Source organism: Protopterus annectens, chromosome 14.part0 (genome assembly GCF_019279795.1).
Source record: "Protopterus annectens isolate FY-2018-M chromosome 14.part0, PAN1.0, whole genome shotgun sequence".
Lineage (NCBI taxonomy): Eukaryota > Metazoa > Chordata > Ceratodontiformes > Protopteridae > Protopterus > Protopterus annectens.
The window spans coordinates 366,084,421-366,102,449 of NC_056748.1; the positions used below are offsets into that span (position 1 = coordinate 366,084,421).

An 18,029-nucleotide genomic window follows, 5' to 3' on the forward strand; every position below is an offset into this window, starting at 1 on the left:
CATTTGGCTTAAATAATTACATTTATGTTTGAATTTTGTCTTATGCAGTTGCTGGTTTTCATCTCCATTTGAACTTTTTCCACATTTTATGACGTTTTCCTACATTGAAAATAAAAATTAAGTAGAATTTTTAATACCCCATTCTCTTTTTACTTACAAGCATGCAAAACTATGTGCATTTCCAATAAAATGTAAGTTTACCATTACAGTTAGGAGCACTTTAGCCCAACTTGACATCTTCACCCAGGGTACTTCTTTGGGCTAGGCTTGTAAAGGCTCCAGGGCCATTAGCCTAGTACACAACTATGAACCTATGAACAAGCATTATTCTAAAATTAAGATTATCCATGCTGAAGTACATATTAGACCCTGTTGCCACTTACACTGATTGCTGTCTGTTCTTTTCTTATCTGTATTCCCCTCCCAGGTTTGAAACAGCTTGTATGCTTTCAGCTACAAAAAGTGCACTGGCTATCTTTTAAATAAATTAAATTGTACACACTGTTATATTAAATACAGGAAAGTAATATGGAAACACACATGGCTGAAGTCCAAGCACCTCGAACAGTGTTCAAATGTTGAAATAAAATGAATCACAAGTTGAAAAATGTAAAAACACCAAGTATTTAATGATTCCAGTAACAAAGAAACGGTTAGCGCTTTCATTTGAACACGTTTCAAACCTCATCAGACAAAATAGTCCACATGCATTCACCTTAAATACCCTAACATTTACTTCTGTTGGTTAAAAACAGTGTCAGTCATCATGATGTACAGCTGAACATAAAACTGTTGCCTCATATAAACCAAAAACTGTCAACACTACATTAAAACAATTTAATACAACTAATATTCAAAAATAGTATACATGTATATTTAAATATGTGTAAGAATGTATAAATTAATGTCTAAAACTGTATGTTGTTGCCAGTTGTCAAACACCCTTTTTTTTGTTGTTTTAAAAGCTTTTTTCTTTCAAGTGCTTTTAGTTTCAATATGGCCGAGATAGAAGTGCAATCACTGATGCCAGGCCAACTGTCTGCTTGAAAGAGGATTTGCCATTTTAGCTCATTTATTTCTAACTGTAAACCCCAAGGCTTCTTTACCTCATGTCACTATTGAACCATGAACTACCACATAGGCAGCAATGTACTTAATACCGAATGCGTGATAAGAGACCTTGGGACCCAGGTGGACAGTAGTCTCACCTTTGATAGTCTCATCGCCACAGTAGTCAGGAAGTTCTTCTATGTGGCACACCTCATCATAAAAGGGTTCTCCTCCAGGAAAAAAAGAGGTCATTATTCCCCTCTACTCATCACTCATTAGATCCATTATAGAGTACAATGGCCCTTTTGGAAATACCTCACAAGACATCTGCAGCAGCTGGAAAGGCCACAGAAGTACCTCGCAAAGAGGATTTCTGGCCTCAAACAAATGCCCTACACTGTCCGCCTCAAAACCCCCCAGCTTTTCTCCGTAGCATATCGCCTACTCCGAGGTGATCTCTACCTAACATATAAAGCTATGTCAAACCCAGAGCTGTTGGACATACTACACCTAAAGAATTCCCAATCCCTCCGAGCTACACGCTCTAGGGACCTAAACCTTGTCACCACAATAAACAGGACACGCTGGAGGGATAGATTTCTGTCCCAGAGACTTCCTATACTCTGGAACAAGCTACCCATCTATGTCAAGCAAAGTTCTTCATTAGCACTCTTCAAGAAAAATCTTGATGAGTGGATGGGAAATAGTAAATACACCCCAGGGATCACTTCTGTCTCTCTGCTGGACAGTGGCACAGGAAAATAACTTTCTTGGGTGGCGTAAGCTATGGTACCTTGCTGGCTAGGCTTACGTAGGCCCTTGGGGCGATAGCCTAGTACCTACCTATGAACCTATATTAGGGTATTTAAGGTGAATGCATGTAGACTGTTTTGTCTGATGAAGTTTGAAACTTGTTCAAATGAAAGCACTAACCGTTTCTTTGTTACTGGGGTGTTTTTATATTTTTCAACTTGTGATTCCTTTTATTTTAACATTTGAACACTGTTCCAGAGGTGCTTGGACTTCAGCCTTGTGTGTTTTCGTAAATACAGGAAAGTATTAAGGATGGTGGGAAGGCAATTAATTACTTAACGTATTCATTTTCCACAGTTTTATACATCTTATTTTTCACCAAACTGCTTGATTTCAGTAAACATGGTGCATCTGTGTCATCAGAGAATGCTCAGAGCTCTTTTAATTGCTTGCACCTCTAGACCATTCCTGTACAAGTAACAGTAGTTGGTAATGAGAGAAAAAAGCTAGTAACTTTAAAGGTACAAGAAAGAATCTTTGTAACTTTCATTCAGAACACACTGTTGATGTTTCTCTTGGTTAATTGCTTATACGTCATTTGCTGATGGACAGAAAATAGCTTATAACTTTGCAGATGCAGGAAAACTGACATATTCTGTTTTAATTTTCCAAGCATGTTTGCTTAAAAAATGTCTATACCTTAATTCAAGGACATTAGTATAGAACCCACCCCTATTTATTATTTTACCCTAGTTATAATGTGATTGGTACACTTTTTTCCCTTCCCAGCAGCCCAAGATCTCAACATTATATTAATTTTAAATTGCTTCTGTCAAGCTTTTCTTATCTTGTTACAGATTAAAGTCTGTGTACCTTACACCAAGAAAAGTACTTTCTAGTTTTATCTTTAACATGTACAGCAGTCACCGATAAAAGACTCCCCAACCTTGCATTTAAAATACCCCTGACTACATTTTATACAGAACTGCTTTGTAGTGTAGCATATGGTTTACATAATTTTTATATAGATATTAAGAACAAAAACATTTTACTTAATTATTTCTTCATTCCCTTAAACATTGTTCTAAACATTAATGATAACGTGGGTATATTCTTTACAGTTAACCCACAAATTAACACAAAATTCCAGTCTTTCTCAGCAATTTTATCTTTAAAAGCCACATTTCACTCGTCTGTTCCTGTATCCAAAGGGATTAGTACTTTATAGTCTCCCATTTATTCATTAGTTTCATTGTGTTTCTGGTCTTCTCTCAAGCATTTTCCTTTGGAACAATGGAAAAGTTCTCATTGGAAAAGTCTGTGAGCGTTGTTGCTGTCAGAAGAACAAGAAGCAGAGTTCCCTTCTGCTTACTGGCGTACTCTTGCGGGAAAAGATTTTTTTCCTCCTTAGCCAGTTTTGTATGAAAGATTTATTTGATCTTCGAGGAAGAAATATTAAGAGGGTAGCTGGATTCAGCAGCGTGAATTGCATACCTGCCTGTCAACATTCCTTGATTGCTGGAATAAAATTGCTCCTCTTCTGCCTGTTGTGCAGTAGTTATTAATTTTCCACAAATACTCCGCTGTGCCCAATTTTTAGTAATTTTCACTTCTGCCTTAATTCTGCCAGGAGCAACTGTTTTTTCCTGTATGTTTGTATCTATTGTAGGTCGTGGCTGCTTTCTTGTGGCTACATTTGAAACATACATACAATGTGTCCTTTTTAATTAACAAATCCTGTTGTGCAACACCAGTCCAGTTACTTATCTGTCCTTTCATAAAATTAATGTAGCCTTTTCCTTTTTTTCTCAAGCAGAACAGAAAATGTTGTTTTGTCCTGCATGCTTTGTCATCTATTTTTTTTCTGAAATGGCCCTTCTTGAGAAGTCTTACCTTCAGCCAGCTTTTCCTTTATTTCAGCCTCTAATACTTGCAGTTCTGTCAGTTCTTCTGATAGTTAAAGCTTCTTCTATTTCCCCACTTTTGTATACTAGTCCCTCATTGTTTCATTTATTTTAAACACCTCTGAATTAATTTGGTTTATTTTCTCTGTAAATTACTGGAATATAATCTCCTGTATCAGAGCTGAAACTTGAATTGCTTTTTTCTGAGCAGCTGCGAGATCCTCCAGATTTCTTCTTTGCTCAAGGTATTATAATTACTAGACAAGAACTGAATTTTACCCAAACTGAAAGCTGTTACTGTCTTTTTTTGTTCACAGTTTGTCTTTTTACTGGGAAAGGTCTAATCAAACTGATCCGTGTGCAGCCAAGTTGTACCTGTGTACAGATTTGAGGATCATCATTTTTACCCAAGGCATTTTGCGATGTGGGAGGGAACCAGAATTTGTTTTTGCGTATTGTCTACCTCTGACCATTACTTTGTATTCTTAGTATTTTTGCAAAGCTGACAGTACATGCTTCTTTATGCTGTCTTTACAGATCCATTAAAAATATAGTGTGTATCTTGTTGAATGAAAGTTTAACATTTACTACATTTAATTTTCTTCAGAATAGAGGATAATGATGGGGAATTTCTGCTGATTGAAGCTGCTGAATATATCCCAAAATGGTTAAACCCAGAAAGCTCCACTAACAGGGTAAGGAATTGTTTGCTGTGCTATTGCAATAATCATGACACTTCAGTTGTTTTTGTGGATGTCTGTGCATCTAGAAGTACTGTATGTCTTTTTAAAGATTGTGCTGAACTTTGTCTTAAATGCAAACCCAGAAAGTGTGCTAAGGGAAGTATTTAGTGTTAAACAAAAAACAACACCAACGGACCAAGGCAACCACCAATAAGTCCCCAAGTAATTCTGTAGTATAGCAACCAAATGGCAAACTGCTGTAACCAGGCTCAAAGGCAAAAGCAAAGGCAGATAAACCAAAAATTTAACGCTTTATTTTGTAGCTCCGTTTTCGTCAACAACTTCATCAGAATGAACTCAGCACATCCAATTCCATTGTTTTATATAATGGTCACAATTAATGTTAATAGAATAATTACACTAATTACAAATATAAGTATTTAGTGTTGCTTAAAACATAACAGCTGATTATTGCCTATTGGTTTATGCCCAGGCTGAAACACTCACTGTTTCATTTTAGTAATATGTATATTCAGTTATTTGCCTAATTCAACAGGGTGTGCTCTTCGGTGCTTTCTTCAAGTATTATTGTATACATGTCAAATACAAATGTACTGGCATGAATCCCTACAGTATTTCCTAGATGAATTTTTCTCTTAAGGCAGAGGAGCTTCTGCATGACTCATTTAGAGCAGTATTAGTGACATTGTGGGGTTTCAAAAGTATTCCTGCCCACAACAGCCACCAGTACCAGTATACTGATACCGCAGAGGAAACCTGAAATGGTTTAAATGTCTTTGTGTACTGTAATTGTTTTACTTGTAGTATATGAAATTGTCCAAAATAGTATTAAATATAATTACAGTGGGCGTCACAATATGCTTGAATATCTGTGTATATTAGCAATTGTTTCCGAATAGACTGTGCATGTGTGTATGACTGTGTGTGAGTATGTTTAAGTTAGTGCATTATGGATTGCCATAAAGACTTGAATGAATCACAAAATATTAGGCACAAGACAAGACGAGCGTACACTGCAAAGTCCAACAAGGTTTAATAGCTGAGTAAAACAAGCTTACAGCAATCAGTAGTCCGGTGCACACTCCGGTAACTGCCAAGCAGTGTGCACCGGACTACTGATTGCTGTAAGCTTGTTTTACTCAGCTATTAAACCTTGTTGGACGTTGCAGTGTATGCTCGTCTTGCCTTGTGCCTATTAGTTTTTGGTAAACATGAATCACAAAATATCCCTGAAAACCCATTGACTACACAATTGATTTAAAATCATAATTCCATAAACACAACATTTGCAAAAGGAAACTGTATCCTTTTGGGACTGGTTAAAAGAAAAAATAGAAAAAAAAAGACCACTAACGTACAGATGCACTTTTTCAATATAATGGTACTGTTAAGGATCTAATATGTAGAGCTATGGTTAGAATAAGTAAGGTGGGCAGGGGTGTGCAAGAAAGCGTTGAGTTATAGAGCCCAGGCGGTACTAGATAAGGATAACTTGTGGAGTGTAATCTGTGTCGTAAACCTTGTTAAAGTACTTGTATATCTATCTATCTATATATATATATATATATATATATCTCCATATAGGTATGTGTGTGTGTGTGTGTGTGTGTGTGTGTGTGTGTATATATATATATATATATATATATATATATATATATATATATGTGTATGTATGTGTGTGTGTATATATGGGTCTACTTCAAAATATCGAAAGACCACTTACTCAAATCCCAAATCATCAAGACCACAATATCGAAACCACATATCCATGAACTTTTAAACCATTGAAAACGTTCGCCTGGAGGGGAACCACTTGGCCACCATGGGGAAGTTCGCACTTTTGCCTATTATAGTGCAATCTCTGAGTTGGTATATTTAGTTAGGGGAGGTGTGGGGAGAAAAGCCCCTCACTTTGGTGGGTTTTACTTGCTTCATTGTGTGTATTTTGTCCTGGTGGCCAAGTGGTTACTTTCCTCGTGAACGTTTTCGATGGTTTAATGGTTCACGGATATGTGGTTTTGATACTGGCATCTCGATGGTTTATGATTCGATTGAGTGGTCTTTCTATATTTTAAAGTAGACCCATATAAATATTGTAGATACATAGATATAGAACTTTGTCTATCTATCTATATATATATATATATATATATATGTGTGTGTGTGTGTGTGTGTATAGGTCTACTGTATTTGGTCGAAAATTATTTCAGGTAGTTCACTTCACCGAAAATGCATTTCACTGAAAACCCATTTGGTCGAATTCCATTTGGTCGAAATGGAATATAGCCCCTGCCCCACTGCAATGCAACCATGGAGTGAGAATATACAGTAAGGGGGGGTGGGGGCAGTGCCCCACACATTGAGGGGTGTGGGGGGCTACATAATTGCATTGCATTGTATGCACTATTATATACATGTGTATCCATTAAAAATACATTGAAACATATAGCGTCAGTAAAAACTGGCTGCAAAATGTGGGGGACTACACCCCCCACACCCCACCTAACTTTATATTCTCAATCCAGGGTCTCACTGCAGTGGGGCAGGGGCTATATTCCATTTTTGACCTAATAGAATTCGACCAAATGGGCTTTCAGTCAAATGAGCTTTCAGTGAAGTGGGCTGCCTGAAACTATTTTCGAGAAGCAACATCCTTGACCTGGTTATTAGTAACATGGGCAACCGTTGCTCTAGACCAATAGCCAATTTTTCCCTGGTTAGATCCGACCACAAACAAATCACCATGGACATCCACATCTCACTCCCCCCCCCCCCCCGAAAGGTAACCACCATGAAAAACTTGTCTAAAGCTGACTTTGGGCTCCTAAAAAAACAGAGGTGGCTAACTTCACGGCATCCATATCAATGGAAAATAGATGCATGACTGACGAATCATACACTAGTGCACTATACGATCATGTACATAAATGCATGGAACTAGCCATACCCAACAGAATCAAGACACTCTCCTCCTAAAAAGGAAGCCAATCTGGTGGTCCACTGCCATTAATAAACTCTACAACAGAAGGAAGAAAATGTTGCAGGAAAAAGGTGAAGTCCCAAGACTGGAAAAGCTCCCTTATTAGCCTCAACAAAAAGTTGAGATCCCTCATCAAAACCTCTAAAGCCAGCTATGAAGGTGGAATTGCAGCAGACACTAAAAACAACCACAAAGCTTTCTATAGTTATATAATGAATCTCCATGGCAATACCCAGGTTTGCTCTGAGTTACTGCACAATGTACCTCCTATACTGAGCCAACAGATATTGCCAACATATTGGCTGAAAGATTCATTGCCAGCTTTACCCCTCTGTCCACCCTAAATGACCAATCACAATTCCGGACGAATGCCAGGCACCCAGCATTACTGCAGCACAGGTTAAAGCTGCCTTGTCCAAGGCCAAGAATACAGCTTCCATGGGACCCGACAATATCCCTGGATGTGTTCTACATAAACTACAAAGTGAACTGGCACCACATCTGTGTGCACTGTTCAATCACAGCCTCACCTCAGGCTTTGTCCCTACCAAATGGTGCACTGCTGCAGTCATCCCTCTCCATAAAGGGGGAGCAGCTACAGACCCTCGGAATTATTGCCCCATTAGCCTGATGAGTCTGATATGTAAGGCTATGGTGGGCATCATCATGGACCTAATTAACAAGGATGTACGGAATCTCCAAACTCTAGATCCCATGCAGTTTAGTTTTGTGAAAGGTAGATCATGCCTGCTCAACCTGGTTGACTTAGCTGTGGATGAGGGCAAGGCAATTCATGCAGTCTACCTCAATCTGGCCAAGGACTTTGATACCATTCCCCACTCAAGAATTATTGATAAACTTCCCAAACTAGGCATCAACCCCTATATCACTAGGTGGGTTGCAAATTGGCTCACAGATAGAACCCACAGTGTAAAAGTAGCAGACTCCAAGTCAGACTGCCAACCAGTCATGAGTGGAGTCCCAAAGGGATCAGTCCTGGGTCCTCTCCTGTTTAGCATCTACTTCTCAGAAGTCCAGGCCAACACGGAGGGATTGTGGCTGACCAAGTTTACAGACACCTGCAAGCTGGGAGCCATTATTAACTTCCCAAGTGATTCAGACATCCTACAGAAAGGCCTCATTGAGACCAGTGACTGGTGTCAAAACCATGGCCTTAAGCTTAATGCCAAAAAATGCGTCGTTATCCCCTTTGGGGAAAACTCAGTTCCCACTAATTACCACATCAATGGGAGCCCACTGAACACTGAAGGCGTTATAAGAGATGTGGGGACGCAGGTTGACCGCAACCTCTCCTTCGACCACCACATTGCCACCATGGTCAGAAAGGCCTTCTGTGTGGTGCATCTCACTATGAAGGGTTTTGCATCCAGGAAGAAGGAGGTCATCATCTGTCTCTACTCTTCCCTCATTAGGCCAGTCATCGAGTATAATGCCCCATTTGGCATGTACCTCACTAGACAGATGCAACAGCTGGAAAGGCCACAAAAGTTTCTCACGAAGAGGATCTTAGGTCTTAAACATATGTCCTACATGGACAGACTCAAAAAACTCCAGGTACTCTCTGTCTCATATAATTTTATTTATTGTTTTTAACCGAGTTAGTCCAGCTGGGCTTGTGATCCATTTTCATTGGAGACCTGAGGAGTAAAGCTCCGAATACAAATACAGACATTTGCAACATTACAAAGTATAAGTACAGAGTTTTGTAAAACTAGGAAAAGGCAAAAATTCAGAAAGTTGCCACATTAGCAACGGATAATGTGAGTATATTATATCAAAATTATTATGTACAGGAAATAACAGTTTTACAGCAACAGATGCACTGCTTAGCAATTAAGAGAGTGTCAGTTTGAGAATATGTGTAAGGCAGGCTAGAGGGGAGCATGCAAAAGAAATAGGAAAGATGTATAATAATAAGAATATAAAAAATAATTTGGAAAGATGTAAAGAGAAATACCTATGACGACATATTGTTAAATTTTGCAAAGAAAAATGATTTAGGAGTGTAGTTAGTGGTGTGGGTGTTTTAGGTGGGAGGATGTTAAGAAGCGATCTCTGCTCGACTTGCAAAGCCATGTCTGACCCAGCTCTGTTAGAAATGCTACATCTAAAGAAATCCCAATCCCTCCCCACCACATGCTGCAGAGACCTCATCCTCATTACCACAATCAACAGAAATTGCTGGAGGGACAGATTTATAACCCAGAGACGGCTCCTGCTCTGGAATAGACTTCCTATACGTGTCAAGCAGAGCACCTCACTGGCTCCGTTCAAGAGAAATCTTAATGAGTGGATGGGAAATAGAAAGTTCACCCCGGGGATCACTCCAGAACCTATATATATATATATATATATATATATATATATATATATATATATATATATATATATATATATATGTCTATCTTGGGAGAGGCCTGAAGTCTTGGGTTTTTTTTCTTGGTGAAAAAACTAGTAATGTGGACTGATTACAGTTATGAAGTTACTGTTTATTTTGGAGTTGCAAAGACAAAAGTGTGTTGGTGTAAATTACTGAATACATCAGTATGGTTTATTTTGTTTTGAATCTGCAAGGTCAAGTAGGCTTATGTTGTAAATTGGACAGAAAGTTGACAATTTGCATTTCCTCACAATACCTCTTTTGCCAGGTGCAAACCATATTTGAACTGCAGAAAGTTGACAATTTGCATTTCCTCACAATACCTCTTTTGCCAGGTGCAAACCATATTTGAACTGCAGATGTCCTTAGAACTGTGACAGTTGTATTCCTGGCATGGTTAGCTAGTGTTTCCAGTCATGGAGGAGTTACTGAGGAAAGTCAGAATTGCATGTGAGAAGTGACCAGAAACTAATGTAGCTATAACAGTAGTAGATTTATTTTTACCAGCATAGTTGCCACCCCCAAAACTGGGCCACCTGTAAAGAAATTAGCCAGGGAGGTTTACCTCATATCTAATTTTGTGGTATTTGAGAACTATGCCACCACGTAAAACTGGAACATAGGCTGGGCACTGTTCCTGTCATGCAGCTGACAGGAGAGATACTGAAATCATATGTGGATATGGTTGAGACTGCATGAGCTACGATAAATGTTTGAAAGAACGAATAGGGCTAATACAACACTTGAGCTTCAAGCAGTAAAAATCTGTAACTCGACTTTTAATGTCGTTAAACCAATAATTGTACAAATGCTCAACTGAAATCTTATTTTAAAGGTGTGATGTGAACCTGATATCAATAGTAAAACAAAAATGTTAACAATTTTCACAGTAGGGAGGTTTAAAAGATCTCTTCCTAGTGAACTGAGAAAATGGGTATTTCAGAGTGCTACCAATACATCTGATGTACTTAATAAGCATTCTACTAAAATTATTAATTTGTACCATGTTTAAAATGTAATGTTTGCCTATAGGGATAAAACAACAGTGAAGAATTAACATTTTTTTATGAGGTAATTTTTAATATGTTACAGATGTGGACTAAGGGGCCAAATTACTAAGATGTTCATCGTGTTTCACTGTTGCAGTCATTACACTTGGGTTATCCTGCTGGCAGGCTACCCGCAGTCGGCCTGAATTCCAAAGTCTTGGTCCGGCGTCGGTTGCTTTCGCCTCTTCCCTGACGTCAGTGCGCCAGGGGTGTATAAGATGCAGCCGATGCCATTTTCTTCAGTTTTTCTTGCCGTGCGGTGCCCGAAGCAAAAGCAGTTTGCAAGTGCCGGTCAGCCGACTCCTGAGATTTTCAAAATTGAATTTCAGATCCGAAGTCTTCAATAAAGCTAAGTACCCCATTGGGGAAACTTTTTCTTGCTCCAGACCGATGTCAGAAAAAGTTAACAATTGTATTTCTTGTGGGAAGCAAATACCTCATAAGGATTTTCATTCTTTCTGTATTCCTCGCCTAGGCCCTGACCATGACGTTGTCGGTTTTGTGCTAGATTTAACCAACGCACTATTAAGCGTCGGTACGATTTTGCATTTCATTACTTTTGCCAAAGGTTTAACTATATAATGCCGTCGGAACAGCCGACGACTGGAGTTCATAAAAAGCGCAAGGAAAAAGAAAAGGACAGGCATCCAAGGTCCAAAACCGATGACGAAGCCTCCTCTAGGCCAGTCGCCGGTTCTTAGTGAGGCGCTTTCGCAGCCCCTAACACCCGCTACCTCAGAGCCACAGGCCGCCTCCGACTCCCACGTGGAGACAGCTAGGCCTCTAGATACTCAAGGTATTGGGTCTGCGGAAATTAATCCCTCAGATGGGTCCGGAGCTGCTGAGCAGGCATTGGCTTCTGAGGGTGTTCTCAGACCTACACAGTTTTATATCAAGCCAACCTCGGCATCCAAGACAAAGACTCAAACAGCTTTAAAGACAAAGAAACAAGTACAGCATTTTCCTGGACAGATTTCCATGCCTAAGAAACAGATGCTCAAAATGGCCAAAGACCTAATTACTTTGATCAGGGGTTCCCATCCCCCTCCTGATGAAAGGCCTAGGAAGACACTGATTATGATTCTTCTGATCAGGTTTCCATTTTCTCTGACTCCTCTTCAGAACAGGGATTCTCTCTTCCTCCCTATGAGGACTCAGATGCTGAAGAATCTATCCCTACAGCCTCTCCTCCTGAGGACTATTCTTTTGGGGAAACCCTGCACACCATGAGGGAGCATTTCCACTGGGAGAGTCAAGATTATTCAGAATCTAAGAAAAGGCTCAGAGATTTTCTTTTATTGCCTCCGCACAGACCTCTTGCTATTCCACCTGTACTAGACATTGTTGATTATGTATTTTCAGAGTCCAGTCTGTCTCCTGACTCTTTACCCCCTGCACCAGTTAAGCCAGATAGGTACTATAAGGTTCCAGATTCTCACAAATTTCTATATAAAAACCCTGCTGCTGACCCAGAAACTATTTCTCAGGGTCCCAAAGGGGTAAAGGCTTCCACTGCAAAAAACTCTGTCCCCTCTGATAGGGATTCTAGAGCACTGGACAGATGGGGGAAAAAAGTTTACACCTCTGCTACTTTGGCTTTAAGGGCTTTAAATTGCCAGTTTCATATGCTTAAATATCAGCAATACCTAATGTCTCTGTTAAAACAGAAAATGCAGACAAACTCTGAATGTCCTGAAAACAAAGAAATGCAGGATTTATTGCATGCAGAAAAACAAATGGGAAAGCAGACTTTGCAATGTGGTTTTGATTCATTAGAGGCCTCTTGCAGGGCCGCTGTTAAAGGCTCTGTCATTCGAAGGCATGCTTGGTTAAAGGAACAGAATCTGCCTGATCATGTTAAAGCAAAATTATTGGATGCTTCATTACAGCATGATACTTTGTTTGGTATTAAGGCAGAAGAGGTGTTAAAGAAAATGGAGGATAAATTGAAATCTATGCAGACAGTAAAGGATTTCTTACAGGTTCAGCCACCAAGATTTAGCAAGATTTAGCAGGAACTGGCCTTCTAAGAATTGGTCCTTTCAAGTGTCAGACAGACCACAATGAGGCATATACAGTCACCCTAGAGGCAGATCTCAGCCCCAAGACTCATACAGGCCTAAACAATGGGGTGCTTCTACCTCCAAAAGCGGAGAAGACAAATCACAACCATATAGAAAACAGTCCCAATGACTTCCCACTGCCAATGCCAAGCACTTATCTTTTCGCAGCACCCTTAGGGGGAAAGCTAGCACTTTTTTCACACAATTGGCACATGATCACCTAGGACAAATGGGTACTGAATATTGTTTCTCAGGGCTACAGGTTCCATTTTCACACCCTTCCAAAGGCAAAAGGTATGCCAGACCTGCCACACAATCAGTGGGCAGAGGCACACAAACAAATTTCATCTCTCATGGACATGAGGACTATTCAGCGAGTACCTCAGCAAGAGCAGGGACAAGGATTTTATTCAAGGCTCTTCTTGGTACCCAGAAAGGACAAAGCATGGAGACCAATACTGGACCTGTCTATTCTAAATACTTTTCTGGCCGTTCCAAAATTCAAAATGTTGACAGTGCAGCAACTTCTGCCCATGCTGGGCAAGAAGGCTTGGCTCGTAACTATGGACCTCAAAGAATCATACCTGCATGTCCCAGTCCGACAATCTTGCAGAAGATACCTCAGATTCATAGCTGGCTGAATGCACTACCAATTCTCTGCACTGCCCTTTGGCTTATCTACTGCGCCCAGGGTCTTCACAAAATGCCTGGCACCAGTAATTGCATTTTGCAGACAAAGAGGAATTCAAATTTATCCTTACTTGGACGACTGCCTTATTCAAGCAGAGAGCAAGGACATTCTACTAAAGCATCTGGCGTTTGTAAAAAAGATTACTAATTTGCCTGGGGTACACAGTAAACGAAAAGAAATCAAAGCTAGTACCCTCTCAAGAGATAATGTTCCTGGGTGCAAGCTTAAATACAACTGCCCAGATGGCTTGTCTCACGCCAGACAAACAAAGGAAACTGACTTATTACTTCGAAAACATGGCAACAAAAACCCAGTTACCTGCAAGAAAAATTCTGCAAGCTTTGGGCTTCATGGCATCCTGCATTCTGCTAATTCCATATGCAAGACTGCATATGAGGAAGCTACAATGGTATCTAAAAAGTGTTTGGACTCAACATTGCCACAGCCTGGAAACATTAATTACCCTCATTCCCTGCGTGCAACAGGAGTTTTGATGGTGGGCAATGGCCTGTCACCACAACAAGGGACAGCCATTCACTTTACCCACAGCCAGGCAGACACTAACAACAGATGCATCGGATTATGCCTGAGGGGCACACATGGCAGGAAAATGTATTCAGGGCACGTGGTCCGCAAACCAAATGCATCTTCATATCAACCAAAAAGAGATGCTAGCTGTAGAGAATGCCCTGACAGCCTTCAAGGATCTTCTCCATCCAGGACATCTATTGCTAAAGATGGACAATACTGCAGTCATGTGGTACATAAAATAGCAAGGGGGCACACATTCCTACCCCCTCTGCAGGCAAGCCATGACTTTGTGGAACACAGCATTGACTTATCAAGTACATCTGCAAGCACAGTTCCTGCCAGGAAAGACAAATACTCTGGCAGAAGAACTAAGCAGAAACCTCATGGACCCTCACTAGTGAAAACTAGATCCACAAGTCTTCAGCATGAAAACAAGGAAATGGGGATGCCCAGACATAGATCTCTTTGCCTCCCCTCACAACTACCAACTACAGAGATTCTGCACAAGGACGTATCACAAGCAAGCATGGAAGGTGGATGCTCTATCATTCAGCTGGAAAACCCTTACAGTATATACCTTTCCTCCACTGCCTCTCCTCCCCAAGGTACTCCTAAAGGTCAGACGAGAAGCCAAAAATGATACTGATTGCCCCAGACTGGCCACGCCAGCACTGGTACCCAATCCTAAAGAGCTTGTCTCAAGGCCCAGCTTGGACTTTACCTCAAATTCCTCATCTTCTGACCCAACAAAACAATCCGATCCTACACAGCCAACTCAGAACCTTAACTCTGGCTGCATGACGAATAATATAACCACTCAGAACACACCTCTCTCAAAAGCAGTTATGGATGTTATTTTGGAAGCCAGGAGGCCCAGCACCAGAAACTCTTATACAGAAAAATGGAAGAGATTCTGTGCTTGGAACCAGGCACAAGGAATTGACCCGCTTATTCCAAATATTCCTCCGATTTTACAATACCTAACTGAGATGCTGGACAAAGGCCTATCCTTCTCATCAGTTAAGATCCATGCCTCGGCCATTTCAGCTCATTACAATACGGAACCACCTATTTTCTCACATCCAGTGCTAAAGCAGTACCTCAGAGGGGCCATAAACATAAGACCCCCAAGGAGAGCACCAATACCTACATGGCACTTCAATTTTATCTTGGAAAAACTCACAGTGCCTCCTTTTGAGCCAGCCAATACAGCCGAGATAAAATTCTTATAATGGAAAACAACTCTGCTCCTAGCAATAACTTCAGCAAGAAGAGTCTGAGTTACAGGCATTAATGGCTGTGGAACCTTTATCATTTTCCATCCGGTCACGGTTTCTCTAAGGACAAACCCACATTTGTGCCAAAGGTGGTATCCAGTGTGGCTCTTAATCAAACCATTAATTTGCCTACTTTTTATCCAAATCCCCAGAATAAAGGGGAGAGGCTTCTGCACTGTTTGGACATACACAGACAGCTACGCTTCTACGTGGACAAAACTAAAGCTTTCAGAAAGACTGAGCAACTTTTAGTGGCATATGCTGCAGGATCACAAGGAAAAGCTATCTCAAAGCAGACTATTTCAAAATGGATAGGGCACTGCATTCATTTCTGCTATGCACAACATGGCAAATCAGTGCCTAAGGGCATTAGGCCACATTCGATGAGGGCAGCAGCCACCTCAGCAGCCTTCCTCAGAGGAGTACCAACCAAGGATATTTTGGAGGCTGCAACTTGGACTTCAGTGCACACTTTTACCAAGCACTAACACTTACCTTTTTACTCTAAATCCAGAGAAGGCTTTGCCACTGCAGTTCTGCAGGGCCTCATAGCCACTCCTAATCCTATTTAGACCCAGCCGCCCAACCTCAGCTTTGGGATTCAACCCAAGTGTAATGACTGCAGCAGTGAAACACGATGAACATAGTACAGTTGTGTACCTACCATAAATGTAGATGTTCGAGTGTATTCACTGCTGCAGTCCCGGTTACCCACCCACCATCCCCCTTTCTTTGCTGGGACTTATCTGTACTTCCCTATTCTATACAACCTATGTGGTGTATTTGCTTGTAGATGAAGGTATTGTTTATTTTAGTGCATGCTTTGTATAAGCAATGTTTTTAGCCTACCCTTTTGGGGGCACCTGACATCTGGGGGCAAAAAAACTGAAGAAAATGGCGTCGGCTGCATCTTATATTCCCCTGGCACACTGACGTCAGGGGAAGAGGTGACAGCAACTGACGCCGGACCAGGACTTTCGAATTCAGGCCGATTGCGTGTAGCCTGCCAGCAGGATAACCCTAGTGTAATGACTGCAACAGTGAATACACTCGAACGTCTACATTTATGGTACGTGCACAACTGTACTTTCCTTGCTATTAACACTTAAGATAGTAATAGTAATGCAAAAACTGGAAATTGTGCTTTAGATGGAGTAGTTCCTGTGAAATGTGATAGTATCACATCTGGAATAATTGAGTTGGCTCTGTGTCACTGTGTTACAAGCAAGTTATTAAAATGTATTATATTTTTGAGGAAGAGGAGTCAAAAGTCCTACAAGATTCTGAAAACTTTTTCCCTTCTCAGGCTTTCCCCTAGCATGCAAATATGGGTCTGTCAGTTATTCGAATGCTTAAAATTTCGGACGATATATGTTCGAGACCATAATGTCGATGTGAAAATGTGTTTGAAGGTTGACTTTTAACAGCTCCGTACGGTGCAGAAGTGAGGTCTCTGAGTTGGTATATTTAAGTAGGGGGGTGTGGGGGACACTGGGGGGCTTGCCCCCCTGCTCGCACTGTTAGTGTATGTTTTCTTTTTTTCTTTTATTAGATATTCGAACTTCCAAATATAAACCATATGGTCTCAACCATATGGTATTCGACGTTTTGGAAGTTCGAATATTTGACATAGACCCGCAAATATAAAATTAGTAACAGTGTTAATAATGGACATTCTTGACAACAAAAGTATATTCCCTTACACATGTTGAAATTCGGACAGTTTTGGGAAAACTGTGCATCTTGCACGTGTAATCCCTGATTTAACCCATGGTGCAATATTAGGAAAATAATGTCCACATTTTAAAAGACAGTAGAAAATGTTGGAGAAGGGAGAAGTTTTAGAACATGATAAACATGTTATGGCAAGCTGATACATCCAGTCGGTAGAGAGCAAGGCACTATCCCTCCACATATAGCTTCAGAATCAAAAGAAGAAGGGGAGCTGATATAGGAACTACAAAAGGAGCCAGAATTTGGTTGTGGTTAGACAGTTAAAACGATCCAGTCTGTTATCAAAAGCATGCCACACTACTAGAAAAATAGAAAAGCAAAATTGTAAGAGATGTCAATATATTTTTATTTTATTTATGTATCCTTTGTTTACTTAGATAATCTGAGAAGGCTGGTGGCCTGTTTAGATGAGACCCAAGGTAATACTTGTGCTGGCTAGGGGAAATTTAGCCAGGGAATGGGACAATTCCTATATTCCATTTGATAACTACACTGGGATCCTTTACATATACCTGAGCTGCCACCAACTTATTCATATGAGGTGTTAGTTTAATGTCTCACCTGCACAGGAAATGACGATGAACTGATGAGAAATTCTGAAGTAAAAAAATCTGTATAAGATGAGATAAGCAGGACATCTGAGCCCCTTTCTTCTATTATAAAGCAAAGAATGGATTTGAAGGTGGATTGTAAAGGAAGCCCTCAAGAAACCTCTGCTGATAGCAAGTACCTTTTACAGGGGAAGGCATAAACAGATCTGCACTGCCAGTGTTTTTTTTAGAAGTGAGACTTTCCCTTTTGAGGCAAATTACTGAGGAAAGTAGTCCTAACTTTATGAGCTTACAAGTAACTGAGCTAAACTTTAAAAAAGCATAATGGGAAGATGATACTT

General features: G+C 40.3%; 1 protein-coding gene across 3 annotated transcripts in view; it reads left to right on the top strand.

Moving 5' to 3' along the window:
• The window catches only part of ECD (ecdysoneless cell cycle regulator), a 984,622-nt gene that overhangs the window by 176,227 nt on the left and 790,366 nt on the right, over window positions 1–18,029 (top strand). For 2 of the 3 annotated variants that reach the window (XM_044056092.1, XM_044056094.1), the window contains one exon: window positions 4,315–4,402. The exons of the other annotated variant lie outside the window; for it this stretch is intronic. In XM_044056092.1, coding sequence (XP_043912027.1) covers window positions 4,315–4,402 — 88 coding nt within the window. The remainder of the gene's footprint in view (window positions 1–4,314; window positions 4,403–18,029) is intronic. 3 annotated transcript variants of the gene reach the window in all.